The sequence below is a fragment of the Sitophilus oryzae genome, unplaced genomic scaffold (assembly GCF_002938485.1).
Source record: "Sitophilus oryzae breed Bouriz unplaced genomic scaffold, Soryzae_2.0 scaffold_1396_pilon_pilon, whole genome shotgun sequence".
Lineage (NCBI taxonomy): Eukaryota > Metazoa > Arthropoda > Insecta > Coleoptera > Curculionidae > Sitophilus > Sitophilus oryzae.
The window spans coordinates 2,056,997-2,077,781 of record NW_022146055.1 but is presented as its reverse complement, the minus strand read 5'-3'; the positions used below and the strand labels follow the sequence as shown (position 1 = coordinate 2,077,781).

General features: G+C 33.5%; 1 protein-coding gene across 1 annotated transcript in view; it reads right to left on the bottom strand.

Moving 5' to 3' along the window:
- Positions 1-20,655, bottom strand: part of LOC115875842 (nuclear factor related to kappa-B-binding protein) — a 29,528-nt gene extending 8,873 nt beyond the window's left edge. The window contains exons 1-12 of the mRNA XM_030891371.1: positions 19,189-20,655; positions 17,300-18,008; positions 13,611-13,856; positions 12,255-12,372; positions 9,973-10,286; positions 7,264-7,582; positions 4,988-5,218; positions 3,754-4,032; positions 3,271-3,531; positions 1,469-1,652; positions 961-1,092; positions 702-897 (exon numbers count right to left, since the gene is read on the bottom strand). Coding sequence (XP_030747231.1) covers positions 702-897; positions 961-1,092; positions 1,469-1,652; positions 3,271-3,531; positions 3,754-4,032; positions 4,988-5,218; positions 7,264-7,582; positions 9,973-10,286; positions 12,255-12,372; positions 13,611-13,856; positions 17,300-18,008; positions 19,189-20,071 — 3,872 coding nt within the window. The 5' untranslated portion in view covers positions 20,072-20,655. The remainder of the gene's footprint in view (positions 1-701; positions 898-960; positions 1,093-1,468; positions 1,653-3,270; positions 3,532-3,753; positions 4,033-4,987; positions 5,219-7,263; positions 7,583-9,972; positions 10,287-12,254; positions 12,373-13,610; positions 13,857-17,299; positions 18,009-19,188) is intronic.
- Between the last annotated feature and the right edge of the window lie 130 nt (positions 20,656-20,785).

Genomic DNA, 20,785 nt, shown 5'->3' with positions numbered 1-20,785 from the left:
GTCTGGGTTGGCGCCCAAGGTCGGTCTTGATAAAGGCGGATTGCATATATATATATATACCTGTTGGTCGGTCTTGATAAAGGCGGTATGCATATATATATATATATATATATATATATATATATATATATATATATATATATATATATATATATATATATATATATATATATATATATATATATATATATATATATATATATATGTATAAAATAAAAATTTATAATCGTTATGTATTAACATTGATGGTAAAATATGTAAATTATTTTGTTGTAAAATAACATGAATAAATTAGTATTATAAGATAATGTACTTAACTAAAATCCGTTTTTTATTTCACATTTCAATTCATATCGTATTTATATTTGTAAACAATGAGATATGTTATTAAATAATAATAAGAAGAAAGTAAATAAATATTGATCAATTATTAAAGACGCCTAAAACTGTTAATCAATAAAACTAGTACTGTATTTTTATTTTTCTACTTGCTGTATTAAAATTCCTTAGTATTTTTAGTTGATCCCTCGTATACGGCCAGCGTTCTGACTGATAAAATAGCACTTCCGCTGCACCCGGTAAACGTACAAATTTTTTGTCACCTCGAAGGGTCACGGGCCGCCTTTGAAGTCAAAATAACAATAGAATTCCTTAGAGTGGATCAACTGATATATTTTATATTCTTTAAAGTGTGATCTTACCTTGTAGAATGAGCTCTTGTAGTTGATATTGTCGCAGTCTGAGACGCTACCACCAATTTGGGTTGGGTATTTAACGTTACAATATTATTTTGAGCCCCTACAGTAAATTGCGCCACTGTGTTTGGTTTGGCGCTGCTGGTCAAGTGAATGATATTCTGTTGTCCCGTTTTCGTTCCCTGAACTCTCAAAGTCGTACCTGAAATAGCATAAAGGAGATATGTTAAAATGAAAAAATAAAAAAATACCAATAAATAATCACCTGGAGGTAGAGATCCGTGTGCTTTCTGATGAGCTAGTAAGTTTTCAACTGATATAACTTGTCCTGCTGCATTTGTCAGTACTTTAGCTACCACTGGACCTTGACTGGGTGGATTTGATTTGGTCAATCCATCTAAAGTAATTATGTGATCATTCATTAAATAAAAATAAATGGAAAATTGTTATTTATACATATGATATAATTCCATAGATTATTATTCTTTAAAATCTTAAATTTTTAACACATTATAGAAAATGGTCCGTTTTGAGCATATGTTTCTATGAACTTCGCTTTATGTGTCTATCATGTAAATATTACTGCTTCCTAAAATATTTACCTTATTTGGTGCGTGTAAGTCAAAGGTGTAAGTATAAATTGCGGATGGTACAAATGAACTACTATTCTAATGAGAAAAATACTACCTAGAACTAGGTGTATATAGGCATAAAATGTGCATGGTACAAATGAACTACTAATTATATTCTGGTTCTAAAAAATTAAAACTAACCTATATTAGATTTCTGTACAGCTCCCTGCTTCTGAACCTGAACCAATCCACCTTTTTGCTTGAAAATAATCTGTTGTTGAGATGCCAAAAGGTTTGTGTTGGGTAAATATTTCTGCTTGATAGTTTGCAGGATTTGTTGTGTTTGGGCTGGAGTAAGATTAGCTGGTGTTTTGATTTGTACACTCTTAAATAAACAAAATGATTAATAAAAAAGTGTACAGGATTTTTAAATATAAATTATTCTCTATAATACACTCATCGGCAAAAGTCTTGCACCCCCCAGACAAATTTATTTCTTTGCATAGCATATTGTTGTGGCTATGTGTACAAATACCTTAATATGTGTCTACAAAAAACAGGTCATAAAAGCAATGAAAGAAAACCTTATCTATGGAATGTGCATGGTTTTGCTATTTGCGGTCAAATTTTGTTTCTCAGTTCGAGTTCAATCTTGTAGTAAGTGTTGTGAAAGGCGACAAAAATGCCAGGGCACGAAATTTCTGCCTTCGATAGGGCCCGAATTATCGCTTTGCATGAAGAAGGTCTCAGCAGGCATCAAATTGCTGATCGTTTAAATTTAGTGCGAAGTACTGTCAGCCGAATTATACAACGGTATATGGACACCGGAAATGTAAAATCTCGTCCTAGGTTGGGCCGTCTAAGGATAACGACTGAATGACAGGATCGCTACTTTGCTCAATTTGCCATAAGAAATCGGTCAGTTCCAATTTGAGAGCTACGATCTCAGTTTCAACGCACTTACCACCGAGTGATATCAAGCCGAACCATTTCCAGGCGACTTTCTAATGCTGGATTGCGGCGTAGACGTCCACTGCGAGTCCCTCTATTAACTTTACATCATAGGCAAAGGAGGCTACAGTGGGCTAGAGAACACCAGAACTGGTTATTACCTCAGTGGAGAAACGTAATTTTCACTGACGAAACCAGGATAGGTTTGATCAGTGATGACTATCGTCAGCGAGTGTGGAGGTAGGCAGGGAGGCAACATCGCTTGAATACAGCCCTTGCTGTTGCTCCTTATCAAGGCGGAACTGAGATGTTCTGGGGTGGCATCATGTACAATAGGCGCACAGAGCTCATTCATATTCCTGTGGTGATGAACGCTCATTTGTATGTGGAAACTGTAATCAGACCAATAATTTATCCACTGCGAGAAGAAATCGGCAATAATTTTGTTCTCATGGATGATAACGCTCGTCCTCACAGAGCTAGGATGGTCCAGGAAGCATTAAATGAAGGGGAAATAACTCGTCTGGACTGGCCTCCACTCTTCCCCGATATGAATCCTATTGAACATGTCTGGGACTACATCGCCAGAGCTGTATTTCGTTTTTTTGTAACCTAACCTAACAGAAATAACCCACCAACAAATCGCCAGGAGTTAATCATTGCCGCTCAAGAAGAATGGCAGTACTTACCTCAAGAAACCATAAACAACCTTATAGCGGAGATGCCCCGACGACTTGATGCACTCATAACAAATCGAGGAGGCAATACTTTATATTAGTAACCTTAATTTTGTCAGAATTTATTATTTATTTTCTCTTTTTTGTCAAACATTTTTTTCATGGAATTTGCATTTTTTTTGTATTTTGGCAAAATATATTATTAAACTTGGTGAAAATTTTCCCTTTTTTGTGTTATTTTTTAACATAACTATAGCATCTATTGATTTCCACGAAAAATTAGTTTGGAATGTAATTTCTTATTAAAATAGTAAGGGGGTGCAAGACTTTTGCCGATGAGTTTATATTTCATACAAGACAAATCAAAATATCTACCTCATTTTGTTGAATCCCTTTTGATACAGCAACTGTAACAATGTTTTGCAAATTTTGTTGCGATTCGTTAGTCGAATGCACGTTGACTGAAGCTAGAGAAATATTCTGAACTGCACCATGTGGTCTTAGAAGCGTCATATTTTTAACGTTCTGATTGCCAGTAGTTTGCAACACTTGTTGAATATTAACTCCAGCCTTGTTTTTGTCTATTTGCTTGATAGTGTCAGTATTTGATATTTCAACCAATTTTGTGCCAGATTTCTAAAAAGAAATTCAAAATGCTGTATAAAAAAGCCTTATTTTAGTTTGAAATTAAATATACAATTACAGCAAGTTTAGAATTTTATATTTTTTACAATTATAAGAGAGATCTATCTATTCAGAGTAATAAAAAAAATATTGCATTATAAATTGTTGGATTTACTTCGTTTTATGTAATTTTTGCTAAAAAACCTTTTTATAAATGACTATTTCTGAACTCACCTGCTTTGACTGCAACGCAACACCATGTATATACTGTTGTTGCGTCTTAACGGGTTTCTCCTGGATCTGCTTCAAAATTTGCGGGTTTGAAGTGGGAATAATGACGGATTTGCCTTGAGAAGGTGACATTATCTTCACCATCTGACCTTTGCCCTTGAGAACACCAGATATCTGAACTAATTCTGGCGATTCCTGGTCAACTGAGTCTTTTCTGATTGACTGTTTAATCAGAGATTGAGTTTTCATAGGTGAGGATGTTGGAGAACCAGTCTGAACAGTCTAGAAAAAGATATAGTAAAAATACAAGTCGGTCCAACAATATCAATTTTTCAAAATATCAATATTGAAAATTAAGTGGTTTAAAGAATTTTGAGAATTTGCAAAGAGGTTTCAATATAATTTATTTAAGTAGATAAATCTAAAAACAATCTTATAATTAATTGGTTACTTATTTCATTTTTTTTATTCTGATCTCAACTCACCACTACTCAAGTAACAATTTTTGAAGCGTCTAATATTCAGAATGCTCTCACAGTAATTTAAAGTAATTTAAGTTTTGACAAAATCTTTGCAGATTCATACACTCTGTATAAAACGAATTATATAAGGTTTCTTCCAACACAGAAACTTGTACCGTTCTGGAATAGTAATTGGAATCGTCAGCACCGGATTTGTACGCATGTATCAACTTGAACAGTTACATCTTCATTGGTATCCACATACTCAATATCACTGTCCTCTTGGTCACTCATCATTTAGTTTAGTACAAAAATATAAAAATACTTATTTAAAATTTGTGTATAAACGATAAATTCCAAATAAAACTTGAGGAATATACAAATTAAAAACAGAAAATAGCCAAAGAAATAAAAGAAACAATAATCAGCTAATACGCAGCTCAGTTATTTTGAATATTGCTTTTAGGTTGGTATCGAAATCACCGTTTCGAACACGGTTGATGAAACGCATTTCCTCTAGTGCGCATAAGTGTAACCATACCAAGGACGGATTTCTAGTTTCTACTATAAATATATAATATGTTAGAACAAACCTATAATAAATGAGACAATACCAAATAAATAAAGAAAAGCTGAACAAACAAAATAGCTATGATGAGGTTCCTTCCGTTAATGTATGAACATATATAAAACAGTGTTTAATTATTTCCTTAGTTCCTTGTGAAGTATTCAGAAAAATCATATTTTTACCTGTAAATAGAAAAAATATGACTTACTTCTTGGAGTGTTTGTTTCGATGGATTATTGCTTAAAAGAAGACTAGTGGTCTTCTGAGTAGTATTGACCAAACTTGGAAGGCCGACTACTATTTTTTCGTCCAAGGTATTGGCTACCTTATTCTGTAGCAAGCTCTGTCGTCTGACGTTTTTAGGTTTGTGCAGCGCTGAAACTTTTATGATAGAATCGGATGTTTGGTAGTGTTTAACGCCTTGTTGATCAACAGTTTCCTAAAACAATAACGTTATTTACAGAAGTCACATAATAAAATGATTAGCGACGTCTTTGTACGAAACGACCATCTTCTGACAATATATTTATAAGATGATAAACAGAATGATAAGTCGACGATAAAGGGAATCGATAAATGATGCTCTATTACTAAGATATCTATGATGCTTTCTATTTAAAGTTCTGGAAAATTACTTCCAGAACTTTAACTAGAAGTGACATCTTTGGGTATATAAGAAGCACTCATCAGAAATTAACCATTTGTTGTTATTATGTGGTTTTTATGTCGTTATTAAATAAAGTCTTATAGTTTTTAATTGTTTAGAGTAAATTAGTTAAGTATGTTATTCTGTATATATTATATACCGTGTGGTGGCATCGGAATGCGGAACATAGGAAAACTAGGCTTTCCAGAGACTGAGCTGCGAACATATCTAACAGAGCGGGAATACTATTTCCAGCAAAAGGCCATTTAACCATCGTAACTTTTTCAGAACTTGTGAAATTCATAATTATTTTATACAAAACTAGCGTGTACCAGCGACTTCGTTCGCGTCGAATTAATCATTTGTAATGGTGATGATAAAGCAAAGCAAGAATTTCCATTAACATACAAACTGGATAAATTTTTCTCAAATTTATGTCAACATGAGAAAAAACAATATGGTGATATTATTATATAACTTGGTAATATTTGAGGGGTAGTTTCATCTCGTTGGAATTTTATTTTCGAAAAATCCGTTTGCCAAAAATAAGCTTTTTACGTCAAGCAGTTTAAGCAGAATCGTGGTTAAGAAATTACCTAACTTTTTGGAACACCCTGTATGATTTTTTAAAAAAATTCAAAATATGTAAAAAAACCAAATAAATTATGCTTGTCCAAGCGTTTTCCCGAAAGACTAACCGTTTTTTTAATTATAAATATTGTAATATTTAAAGGGCGTTTTTACCCTCTTAGAATTTGAGATTCGAGAAACCCCTCCTTATCGAACCTATACACCCCACAGTCAATCCGTTTGCCAAAAATCAGCTTTAAACGTCAAGCAGTTTAAGCAGAATCGTGATTACTCAATGGTCATATTTTATGAAACACCCTGTATAAATTTATAAAAAATCTTAAAATATGTAAAACAACAAAATAAGATATACGTGTTTAAGAGTTTTTCCGAAAAACTCACCGGTTTTTAAATAAAAAAATATTTTAATATTTGAGGGATAGTTTCACCCCCTTAGAATTCGAGTTTCGAAAAATCCCTTCTTATCGAACCTCTATACACTAAAGTCAATCTGTTTTCCAAAAATCAGCTTTTTACGTCAAGCTCTTTAAGCAGGATCGTGATTAATCAATGACCAGATTTTTCGAAACACCCTGTATACATTTTTAAAAAATCTTAAAATATGTAAAAAAACAAAATAAAATATACGTGTTTAAGCGTTTTTTTCGGAAACTTGACCGTTTTTTAAATAAAAAATATTGTAATATTTGAGGGGTGGTTTCACCCTCTTGGAACTGGAATTTCGAAAAATCCCTTCTTATCGAACCTCTACACCCTAGAATCAACCTGTATGCCAAAATTGACCTTTTTACGTTGAGTGGTTTGAGCAGGATCGTGATTAATCAGTATGTCAGTCACTTATTAGTATAGATTACGCCATTTGGTACCTACAAATTTTTGTAAACAAATTGTGACATCGAATTTAACAATCACACAATCAAATTTTTACTGGTATTTTAATTGTAGCTTTCGCTGAGCCGTATTATAAATTTTACAAATTTGAAGGTAGATTTTTGCAAATAACTTTTAAATGACTATTCCAAATGAAACAAAATTCTAGACAACAGTACAACTTTAATACCTCTTCAAAAAAGTCCAATACAACTTTTGCATAAAATTATACGGGGAGATATTTGATACTTTCAAAATTTACATGTGATTTACTATGTCCCGTGTTCTGATGCACCACACGGTCTACACAATATATAATATTTTTGATAAAAAAATGTTGTATATAGCATCTCTTCAAAAAATAAATGAAATCTTACCAGGATATCGATAGCTTCCACGACTTCTTGTTTGATTTCTGAAAAATCTTCTATCTCCACCGTAGCCTGCGCTTCAGTGGAATCGTTTTGCTCGGGTATGCTCACAGGTACAGCGGTAGCGCTAGAAGCTGCCGCAACTGCTGCCTTCTGTTTATTAGACTTTGAACCTTTCTCTCCCTTGGCCTTGGGTTTGGCGGGCGATTTTCTCGCAGTTTTCTTGATTTTCTGCACGCCTTGATAGTGTTGATGGATTCTTTCAAAGTCGTCTTCCGTTCTGTGCCTGTGTAAATAGATCCAGATCTTTCGTTTCTGGTCATACCTGTAATTTAAACGTCAAAATTAAATTAATAATACAGGGTGATCCAGGCCTCCCAGAAAGCCATGCACTGGATTTCTGGTTTGAGATGGTTATACAAAATAAGACTCAAATTTATGTTTTTTAAAATATACCCTGTATATTATTTTTTTTATTTTATTTGTCTTATCATGAACTCTCTAAAAATATAATATACATATCCTTACTTTTCATTAACAAGGTAAAAATGCATTTTTTAACTTTTTAACATACATAAACCATCGTTTAAAATTGTAATATCATTTTATTTAATTTAAATTAACCAGATAATTTCAAAATAAAAGTAGTCACATAGAACTGAGAACGTCGTATTGGATGTTAAAATGAAATAAAAATTTAAATAGTTTCCCTGTAATATACTAGGTCTGGTCACTTCATCTGCGTGGTCTGTATTTTAATGCATGTAACAGAGATAAATATAAATGACCAGTCAGTTGGGAGACAGGGAGGCAAAACAAAAAGCGGCATACAGCGTTGCCGGTTTTTACATTTGTCGAAAAATATGTGTAAAAAAAATAAACAATTTTAAAAACTTTAATGCATGCTACTGAAATGAAGATAATATATTTAAGCTAAATATAATTCCTTTTTTAAGCTTTTTATTCCCTCGCGGAATTTCTAAACAGTGATAAGAGCGCCCTGTGTCATATTTAACATCAATTGTATATTGTTGTAAAAACACACAACCACACGTAAATTCAAAAATACTTCTAGAAGTTGCAGGTTTCATTAAAGAAGTAGCAGCTTTAATGGATAGCGGAATTTCGAGATCAATGTCAATACTGGAACTGCTAATAGTATTAGCACTACTAGCATTACTAGCTGGAAAACTTGAGGTTGACGGTTGTGGTGGCTGTATTTCTGGAACTGGCCGTTCTGATTCAGAGGCCATAACAGTGGAATTATCACTCAAAATGCTTTTATTTACCAACACACATTAATTGTCATTGTCGCTTGATGAGGCATTTTCCTCATCGCCACGCTGCATAAATTTTCTTTTGATTTGGTTAGGACAGTTTTTACAAACTTTAGTTAGATGTATCTTCATCATGGATGCATTTAAAAAAAAACGTTTTACTGCAATACATGCACTGGTAAATATTGTTTCCTTTAAAAATGCAATACTTCCAAACAATGTCTTTTGTTTTCCCCATTTTAAAATTCACTAACCATTGACACTAACAAAAAAACAAAAATAAACTTCCAAATCTTACAAAATATACTTTACACAACGTATAATGTATAAAAGTATTTTCTAATAACGAACTGCGGCACTCACGTTCTTCCTTTAGCAAATAATACGATGTTTATGTCGATTGTCGATCAGGGATTCCCCTACGCTACGACCTACGAGCTCGGGGCTGCGTTCAGATATTCAGGGTAGATGCACTCCAGACATAAAATTTACGTCCTTTTACGTTCTAAAATAAAGGATATTCTTATAGAGAGAGACATCTTAATATAATTTTAATATAGTGGAACAAGAACAAACAACTCTAGGTTGTTACGTCACGTCCAAACAGACTGTCGTCCGCAATACCTGAACGCAGCCCGGGACTTCCCCGTACAAATGCGAGGTTGCAAATAAGTTGGTGAATCCTCAAATTCGATATATTCACCTTATTATATGTTTGTAAAACTGTCCTATACATAGTAAGTTTAATGTTTATAGGGTTACAAAATATGAAAGATATATTAATAAAAATCGGGTTTGAATCGTTAATGACAAGATTTAAGTATTTTTAAAAATATTTCCAATATTTCCGAGACACGTTTGGAAATTTCCAATCTTTCCAACGGATTAAAATATTATTATAAAAAGTTTTTATTAACATAGGTGCGGAAATGCATAGTTTTAAAGTTACAGAATGTTAAAACTTTTAAAAATAGGCGTTTTGTAATTATCTTAAATACCAATATTTTTGGGGGGAATTTGCTGTAGGTAGCACTGTACATAAGTGTTATAAATTTTAATAAAAATTAGTAATTTATTACATTAAATAAATAATGTAACTCAATTCCAACGGAAATATTTCCATTTACAACACTAATTATGCAATAAGGAAATAAATAAAGAATTATCTATCTATCTATCTATCTAATCTAATACAGCTGTAGTAAAATGAGTAACTAATTGTGAAAAATAAAGTTGCAACATTTTTCATAAAGCCTACTTGTGCAGTTTCAAATTTTGATGCAAAATCTGGCAATACTGCATAGAAGAAATTATCAACCCAACTTTTATCTCCCTTTAATAAATTTGATTTTCCATTAAGCTGTCTACATCACTGTCTTATTAAAATGCAGACCATGCAATTTCGATGACCAGATCGGTATACCATAGTGAGACTTACTTAACGCACGGATCCCACTGAGTGTGCATCCTATCCAAAGCACCAGAAACCACAGATTGCAAAACATTATCAGGGGCAGTGTTCGATATGTACTGCGACGATTTCAAAAGTTCGCAGATATCTGATCTGGTCCCTTCGCCATTGGGCAGTCTGGCAGTGGCATCTCTCACTAGAGAGAGGATAGTGACAAAGTTTGGTCGGTTGGCGTTGAGCATTGTGTGGCCACGAGCCTTGGTATTGGCCGATGCGGGGTTGTAGATGCCCTTCAGGGGGCCTACTACTGATTCGTATCCGTTGCATCGATAAGTAAAGGCCTATGGAAGAAATAAAGAGAAAGTAGTTCATTTATCTCACAGTTAAGATTACTTGAATCTTGTAAAAATCGTTTTATTTAGTTCGAGAAAAAAAATATTAAGAAAAAATGGAATCAACAAACTTTGAGAGAATGCAAAGGTATTTGCGGTTCCCTCAATAACTTCCTGGTTTTATTTTACACTCAGTCAATAAATGTAAAAAATTAAAATAAATTGAAAAAAAAATTGTAATACATATAAATAAATTAATTAAATTTTTAATATAAAAAACATAGAAACGCCACTGGAATAACTAAATAAATGATAGTAGTTCAGTCATTGGGGATTTTTGCTTGGAAAAAAGTCCGGAAGTTTTGCAACTTTGCAAGTTTATAGGTTTTGGGGTCCCTAACTAAAATCCATAAAATGCACATTTCCAGACTTGCCGCCGGCGCCATCTTGGCAAGATGGCGCCCAAAATCGGTATTTTGTGAATATCTCGAAAACTATGCGTTTTTCGCGAAAATGAGGAGAGCAAAATTAAAGAGAATAAAATTTCCTATAAAAAAGGTTTTATAAAAATTTTGCTAAAGTCAACCGTTTAGGCACAAAATCCCTGGAAATTTTACAATTTTGCGTAAATATGATATATTATGTATAGTCGATTTTCCGAAATCAAATGTCGATTAGGGTTCACTAAAACTAGTTTTAGTTTAGTTTCTTCAATCTTGTCATAAAACAGTGGCGTATAATTAATTCGCTCATTAATTTATGAATAATTAATTTTAATTATTGAAAATGTGTACTTGTTTCCACACCACCCAAGAGGTAAAGTATATGGCGCTTTTTTTTAAATTAATCAAAAATAAATTTAAAATAAATTTTAATCCTGCTGTTTTATGACAAAATTCAAGAAACTAAACTAAAACTAGTTTTGAACCCTAATCGACATTTGATTTCGGAAAATCGACTATACATAATATATCATATTTTACGCAAAATTGTAAAATTTCCAGGGATTTTGTGCCTAAACGGTTGACTTTAGCGAAAATTTTCATAAAACCTTATTTACAGGAAATTTTATTCTCTTTAATTTTTCTCTCCTCAAATTTTCGCGAAAAACGCATAGTTTTCGAGATATTCACAAAATACCGATTTTGGGTGCCATCTTGGCAAGATGGCGGCAAGTCTGGAAATGTGCTTTTTATGGATTTTAGTTAGGGACCCCAAAACCTATACACCTGCAAAGTTGCAAAACTTCCGGACTTTTTTCCAAGCAGGCCCCTTTCTTGATCCCCAATGACTGAACTATAGAACAAAAACACAATCAGTTTGCTTAAAAATGAATTTGTTAATTGGATGAGGTAGTTTACTATTCTTATCATAAAAAAAAACATCATAGTAAAAAGCTGTTCCACTATTCTTCCTGTTTATTTTAGACTAGGAACGATCGTATGCATTAAAAATTACTATTTTTGAAGGAATGGCGGATACAAGGGAGGGGCCCGTGAGGCCCGGACCCCCGTTAAAGATTATAGGTTAAATATTAGATTTAATATTGGATTAAATATCGCACCCCAAAAGGCATATTCTACATTAATTGTTATTTGGGCTCCCTCCCAAAAAATTACTATACACGCTCCTGTTTTGAAGTCTCTTATTAACCTTCACAATAATATCACTGTAACTCAATTCCTGATTTTTCCACATTTATGCACTTTGCATAAAACAAGCTGTAAAATAAACAAGAAATTATGACTAATAAATGCAGAAAAGCGCAACAAATTCACAAAAATGTAAGCTTGTCAAGAAAAAAGTCAACAAAAACTGATGTTTCAAAGGGGTTAACGTTTCACGTCTCTTCCGATGTTTATGTATGAATATAAAAATATTTATATGCGTTTATTAATCATATTTTCTAATTATAGTTAAACCCAAAATAAATAAATCCATATCCAATATAAGATTTTATATAAAACAATTATTTACCTTATGTGGATTATCATATCGCCTGCGTTCTTGATCCCTGTATTCCCTTATTTCTTCTGGAGTGGCTTTCCTTACTATCCACGTAGTAGGACATCTAGGTGGAGGCGGTGTGCTGTCCCTAAACAAAAATAAAATTAATAATTGAAAGTCGCCTGACGTTATCATATAAGTCAGTATTCAGGTTTCAAAATTCAATTTTGTTTACATTTTTAAGTTAGTTTCATCTTAAGTAATTTTTTTTATCAAAGCAAAACAAAAATTCTGAGTGATGGAACATATAAATTGAATGATTTGTGAAATTTAACCCTTTCGCTGCGGCGCGCTCGACGCGACGTTAATTCCCTCAGTGCTGCGTTCATATGCGTCATCCGCACTAAAGCGTCAATTTTTCAAAATTTTAATTTAATTTTTGTTTCGTCTTTGTATTTCATTTAATTAATATATTTTTTTTGTTAGTGCTGCTTTATTTAATTAAATAAATTATTTATAAATGCAAATAAAACTCTAAAATAAAGAAAAAATCATCATCAGCCAGGTCATCTGGCGATTGGGTCATTCTCATCAAAAATAGTGTAAAAACCATTATTCGACAATATCCGTCTACAGCAGCGAGACGGGGAAGCCATTCGCATAAATGCGTCATCCGCAGAGGTGACACGCAAATAAAATCACGCTTATATGCGGCACCCGCAGCGAAAGGGTTAAAGCGATACCAAATAAACTTTTAGTTACGTCATAGAGGGCGCGATTATTAAATTGATTGCTGTCAAACATAGACATATTTGGCATCAAGCTGACTAACTGGAATTTAAATTTCCTGCTGACGATCCAGATTGTAGCTCTACTGTAAAAAATGTCAAGTTGCCACATTTATTTATTTAATTTCTGACACTGTCATTCGTTTTAACACTTTAGTTTTTTATGAGTTCTTTTCGAGAAAATTTTTTACTAGCAGACTAAACAGTTTTTTTTGGAACCGCTTTTAGTGCAAAATGTAAATAGCCCTTTATGTCCATTAAGTACTGTTAAGGAGGTGAGCATTGTTGTAGATAATAACTGTTTATATACATTTATAATTAAATCATTTTTGTTTCCTAATCCTAAAATATTTTGATTAAAAGAAAACATGTAAACAAGATTAAGCTTGAATGGCAACGCTGTGCCATTCAAGCTTAATCATGTGACTAAAAGTCTATCTGGTATGATCTATAGTCTTTTTTTCTGTAGATAGTATAGCTTTTATACATTTTTAAACTTTATTTATTACTCTTAAACAAAAATTTATATTTTTTACATCAAAAAAATGTTTCCAACCCTCCTAGGTGTACTTAATTCTCTGAAATAATAAATTATTACCTATCAGCTATGTCAATGTCAATTTCAGTCGGTGACACCAGCTTATTCTCAGTTCTATGTTGTAACCAAAAACTACACAAAGACGACAACAGCGGATCTGAATCTCTTCCTGCACCAATCCATTGGTAGGCGTCCAAAAGCTGCTTGTACTCCATGTAAGGAACAAAGTCATCAGGCTGCTCAGAAGCATTTCCACAAAGGAACGTTATTGCAGAGGGCAGAATATTGATCCAATTGTCAACATAACTAAATAAAAAAAATACTATATGAATTTTCGTATAAATAAAGAATATTTTCTTAAGATCAAAATGTTATACATATAAAACATTTTTATAGCTTCAAATCTTTGTTGTTTATGTTTGGTGTTTTCTAAGGAGGTTTTCTTAACCGAGATCTCGGTTATAGGTAATAGTCATTCTCGGCTAAAAATCAGGCCGAGATCTCGGTCTCGTACTCGGCATAAAAAGGTCGAGATTATCGGCCACGGCCGAGACTACTCACAATCGTTAAATTAGCTTATTTTTGAGCGTATCGCTTCACCTATCGATGCGTGGATGGTCCATATATGATCTGATTGAATCATGAAGGGGATTTCCCGAACAGCTGAAGAATCGCCTTCGTATTTCTATGCGTAAACAATGAACGAAATGTTAGATGTTAAGTCTTATTAATTAAGTTTTATAAATTTAACAGAATTGTGCTTTTATATAAATTACTCATATATCCTACTAATAAGTAACATTTTTATGTGTAATTATTCACCTCCATACAGAGTTCTAAAACCAGCAGCTTATACATTTCTAGTTTGCACCACCAACAAGCGTCTCTAGCAAACTTTTAGAAAGATTATGATGAAACACTGCACAATTTGAAAGGATGCAATGCTGAAAAATTACTTTTTTAGCCTATAACATAGAGAAAAAAGTAATATTATTAGTATTAGTAATTTTATAGTACTAAATTCCCAATAAGCCAACCGTCTCTGCATGTAAATAACGTTTTTATTACATTATCAGATTTTTTTCCATATTATTGACAATATTCTTTACATATAACTATTGAATAAATATTGCATCGTGTTTCGGTCTCGTTCTCGGCCGAGAATTTATTTTTCTCTCGGTCTCGATCTAAAAATCTAATAGTCTAAGAGCTAGCAACGAAGTATTTTAAGACGTCTGGCTCTTTGATATATCTTTTACTATGCTCTCTGAAACAGCATGCGGCCCGTCTGGCTGCCGATACCCGTTGCGTTTACTACTGCGCATCGGAAGAAGATCCTATATTATTTATTAATTTAGTCCTATAAATTCTAGTATTGAATATAAATCGAACATGTCACCATAGCGCAGTGCATAGAGTTTCCGACCACGAACCGAAGATTCAGAGTTCAAATCCGGGTCAGGTCAAAGACTTTTTTATTTTATTTTCGTTTATATTCTGATAGTAAAGTATTAAATAATTCTGGTAATTAAAAAAAACCAACTATTTAATACTTTACTATCATAATATAAACGAAAATAAAAATAAAAAAGTCTTTGACCTGACCCGGATTTGAACTCTGAATCTTCGGTTCGTGTTCGGAAACTCTACGCACTGCGCTATGGAGACATGTTCGATTTATATTCAATACTAGAATTTAAAGGACTAATAAAAATATAGGATCTTCTTTCAATGCGCAGTAGGGAACGCAACGTTTACCGGCAGCCAGACGGGCGGCATGCTGTTCTAGAGAGCATAGTAAAAGATGTATCAAAGAGCCAGACGTCTTAAAATACTTGTTTTTCCGATGTTGCTAGCTCTCGTACTATAAGGTTCGGTCGGATCTTAGTGTTCTAACCAGTGCAGTGGTGGCTCGTCAGGGTAGGCCTCCGAGGCCGCGCCTCACCTTTAAAATGAGGGAGCGATTTATTTTTTGTATCTACTTTTTTATTTAATCCTAGTAAAACTTATTACAATTCTACAACACATTCAACATAATAAAACTAAAAAAAATATATTTTATATATACATCCAGGTCTAGTGAAAGTCCGCGAAAACCCAGCCAAAAAGAACGCGACTCGACAGAGGAGAAATAATTCTAGCTTGAAAATTCGAATTGCCTACCTATTAGATTAGATTAGATTCTTAGAGGTGGCTTTCGGCCTGATCCACTGCGACCTTCTCAGGTCTATTGTGGTCCTCTTCTGATCCTTAGATTACATTCTCCAGTCCTATCCTTTTCACAAAGTTTAGCAACTTGGAGACTGAACCCTCCATGTAGCTCCTTGGCAATGGCCTATCATTGCCTATTACCTGGAACCGCACATTTGCCAGACTGTCACACCGACATAAAATGTGCCTACCTATTAGCAGCGACAATTTAAAATCATGTGACGCCGGTGAAGCGGCGGCCGACGATGGGGTACGCATTTTCGATCCCAGGGTTGAGGCGAGATTTTTGGCGCTCGGGTGTGTTTTCATTGGTAGTTTAAATCATCTACCTATTGACTATTGAAAAATGTGACAAAGTCTCGATCTCGTATGCATGAAAGTTAAAGTGCCGGTGGCTGGCCGGTGTAGTGAAAACACAGCGTGGGTGAATTAATCAGCGTATGTTTTTTAGACAGCGTATGTTTTTTATTTAGACATTTAGGGCGAGAATTATTTAGATTGTTGATGTTTCTAAATTTAAATTATTTTGTGGTTAATAGATACAGTATTTTTAACTTGATTACACAGGTAAGGTGGAATTTTAGGAGTTTTTAAAATTGAAGGTTCGGCTTTTCTTCGCCGGTAAGATTTATTTTATTTATTTTGAAGTAACAAATAGGAGTTGAATTTTAGTGTTTTCTTTAAAATAAATCCTATTTATAATTCTTTCTGTACTTGAAACTCCTTTTCTAAGACGAAATGAAACTGAAAAGACAAATAAATATTAAGGAGTCAAAAATTTCCGCAATAATTAACGATAAGAGGCAAGGTAGGCAATAGGTATTTAAGAACTTTTAAAATATCTTGGTAATAAACCTAATAGGATTGGTACCATTAAAAAAAAGGATAACGCGTCGCAGAATAATACTTCATAGGTGAGAAAATGTATCCGTAAACAAAATTATCTAGCCTCACCTTCCTATATACTCACGAGCCGCCACTGTTTCTAACAGGCTTTTTTTAATTTATCGGGACTATCGTCGGGATTGATTGACATATTAATTTGCGCAAGCGGTTACGATCAACGACGCCTTAAACCGCCTCGTATTTTTTGGCTCTTACGCTTCGTCCTGCGTGGGAGACAAAAGCGAGCTGGCGCCGCGTGCGACGACATAGGGCGATGAGCGCGCATAGGGCGATGAGCGCGACTCGCGCTACATATTTCAATCGCCTCCGATGCCGCTTCAGTCGCGCGAATCTACTACCTAGGACAACTTCCCAAGAAAACGGTGTTTGATAAATACGCGTCGCTCGCACCGCTCGAATCGCGCGCTTTTGTCTCCCATGTAGGACGAAGCGTTAGACCGTCCGCACAAGGGTCCTCTGGCTTTCGATGCGGAAGCATCTCGAAATCCGCGTCGACCGCCAGACGACCCGTTTGTGGACCTACTATTATTTACATAGGAAGTAGAGTTCTAGACGCTTCCGCTTCGAGTTTGAGACGACCCGTGTGTGCACGGTCTTAATCTTTATATTCAAAGTACAGTTGACATACTAACCTATACCAATCATTCAAAGGAGATATAGGATTCTCCTGCCAAGCCTTCAACCTCTCCTGCAGCGTGTACATGTTCATCCTATGCTCACTGGTCGAACATATTATATCCCTAACCAAAGAAAAGAAGCTAGCATGTGTATCTTGCATCAGTTCTGGCTTGATACTCAACCCCATAATGTCTATTTCTGAACTATCAAGCTCTATTGGTGTGTTCATTATATCTATAGTCTCCAAATCTTCCATCTTTATTTGGGCAATCTTGCTGAAGCTTGTCGAAATTGATGGTATAGTTGTATTAATCGAATTCACAGCTACTTCATTGAGGTTCAGAGTATTTGAAGATGAAGGAGACTCAATAACTGGATGATCAACAACGTCAATTTCTTCAGTTTTAATCTCATCTTTAATGACAGGTGATAAAGTTTTCTGAGCTATGACTTTAGTAGGTTTATTTGTTTTGATCCTTTTATTGCTTGGAGGGATAGTAACTGCATCTATAATCGAATCTGAATCACTGTCAGAATTTGAGCTATGATTGTTCAGTAAATGTGAGCTGATTTTTGGCATTTCCGATGATTTTCTGTGATGATTTTCTTTTCTTTGCCTTTTTCGTGAGTTTTTAGAAATAGTTTCGGATTGGGGAGATTTGTTTTGGAGGTTTTTGATGAATGGCAGTTGGGTTCTGTTCACTATGTCTGATATTGAAATACCTGAAAATATATACCATGCTGTTTTTATGAAATAAACTAAAAAAGATTATTGGAAAAGTAATAGAGTATAAAAGTGATAGATAGACCCTCTATCTTTACATATTTCTCTGAAAATGTAGGTATACTTTGTAAGTTTACCAGTAAAATTTTTAAAAAAATACATCATAAAATTACTACAACATATATTTCTTAGATAAATAATTTATACTGGCTCAACCCTATAACTTTTTTATTTTTTCAGATAAAAAAACGAGATTTGGTATATGACATTAATTAGGATTGATTGCTGTGGATGTGGTTTACTCTGAATAGAATGACTTCATATGTCAACTTTTGGCACTTTTGTTTAAAAACAAATCTTACTACCACAAGTACCACACTTGATATTTTGAGTCAAATTATCGTTATAAACCGACTGTTCAAAAAAGATTTCAAATAAACCGCGAAAATGTCAAAAATATGATGTCATTCTATTCAGAGTGTCATTTTCTATCGGATAAAGTAAAAAAATTAAATTTTAATTTTTTTTTGGTTTGGTTTAAATTAAATTTTAATTTTTTTTGTATTTAAAAATCAAAAGTTGTAACCATCTGCAGTGAAACAGGAAGTGACCGAAAACAATTGAATACATCAATCAATCCTAATTTGTGTCATTTCTTAACATAACAAATCTGTTTTTTTTATCTGAAAAAAATAACTAAGTTATAGGGATGAGCCACTTTTGAGACCCACCCAGTATAATAGATGTAATACAGATAAGAAAAAAGATAAGGAAATCATGTAATTCTTCTAAAATAAATTTAGAAATTTCCTGTAAATTAAATAATTCCTGAACTGGAAGTCACATATTGACTCTCAAATCAAAAATTAAAAGTACTATTTTAAAAATTCTTCAAATGTAGAATAATGTACTGGGATTGAAGTTTAAATGTCCTTAAAAAAGTTTGAATAAAATATTGAAAAGCTCCAAGCTTCAGTCATAATTAATATTGTTTAAATACTTTCCATATATCATTATCAAATAACAGTAAATTAATATGAATTTATTTTCAATATACCTCCAGTAAATAAAAAAATATTAGCTCCCAGTATGAATTACATTCTTGTTTTTAGGCCCTAGATGACTGTCACTTCTTGTACTATATAATTTTATAAAAGTTTACAAGTATTAAAATCCTACCTTCCAGGTTCAGTTCTTGAGGATCACAGTTATCTATTTTCCTTTTCTTATGCTGATACAACATAGTTTTATAGGATTCATCATTTATATAAAAAGGATTATAATGAGACACTACATATTTTTCCAAATCGATAGAAAATCCATTTAACTTAGCTACCATAGTCGAGCCAAACATTCTTTCTTTTGTATTATTCAAATGATTTCTTATACTATTCAGGTGTCTTTTTTGTTTACGTGACAATGCTGCAGGTGGGCCTTCTGGGTAATTTTCATCTGAAGAAAGATCTGTATCGTCTGTTTTAGATTTGATTGAACCCAAAATTTGAAAATATCGTTTTTTAGTCCTTTGAGGTACATAGTCCATAACAAACTTTCGTTTTTCTTGTTTAATTTCTACACCAGGAGGCAAACACCTTATTTGGCTCAGATGCTTTTCTTGAGATTCTAAAACTTCATTTTTTAACTGTTCCCTAAAACTCCTAAACCTATATTTCCCTTCCTTCTTTTCAGCTTTATGGATAGCTTTTCGCATCTGAGCAATGTCTGGTCTAAAGTATCCAGCTTTTAGTTGCTCGTAAAACTTAATTAAAGGGCTTGAAAACCTAAAGTTCTTAAAATCAAACAACCTCTGCAAAGTTTTCGTTTTTTCTAAGTCATCGTTTTCGGGAAAGTTGGGTAAAAATGATTGTAAGTGTTCTTTATCATCGTCTGAGAAAGAATTCCACAAGTCCACTGTGAAAAACTCTTCAAATATATCTTGTTTGTCACATAGCCCCTGAGGTAATTGGAGTTTTGTACCGCATATTAAAGCTGTTTCCATTCCATCTTCGTCCGACGAATCAGTCGAATATTCCGTGGAAGTACTATCCTCGGAACTGCTCATCTTGATATGTGTTTGTTTACTTTTAATTTGTCTCAAGTCTCAATATATTTCAACTTATACAGACCCATTCTTCTTCATTTTACATCTCTTTGCGATCGTGTCATTGAAATTCAATCGAGAAGGTCACGTAATATTAAAACCAGCACGCGATTTAACACTTGAATTATTCCTCAATTGCTTCTATATTTGCCATAGTGAGAACATAAACAGTTCATCGGGGAGACGAGATATCCATTTGTAAACAAAAATAAAAAGATGGGCGGGGAGGGGTGTGCTATTTGTAAATTAATTTTTTAACAACACGCCTAGTTTCACGACCGAAATATTTACCCAGAAATATCAATCCCGCACACGCTTTTGACTGAGTAGAGAAACGAGGCACGCCTGCATTGCAGATATGCCAAAACAACGCATATCCGAATCGGCCCGCTCGCCGCCAAACCATTTTGCTGTTGGCCATTAACGTTCAACAGGAAGGCTCAATTTTATCGAATTACAACATGAAATTAGTCTTCCAGACGGTATAAAACACGTACAATATGCAGATTTATCACGTAAAATTAACCATAACAAAATTCCGGCTCAATAAATCTTGTTTTAAAGAAAAATAATTCAAAAGAAAATCAAATACATTTTCGGATTTTGAATAAAAATTAGGGTCTTATTTCAAATTGTAGTGGTCACATTTAATTACCAGAAATGACAAGTGTCATA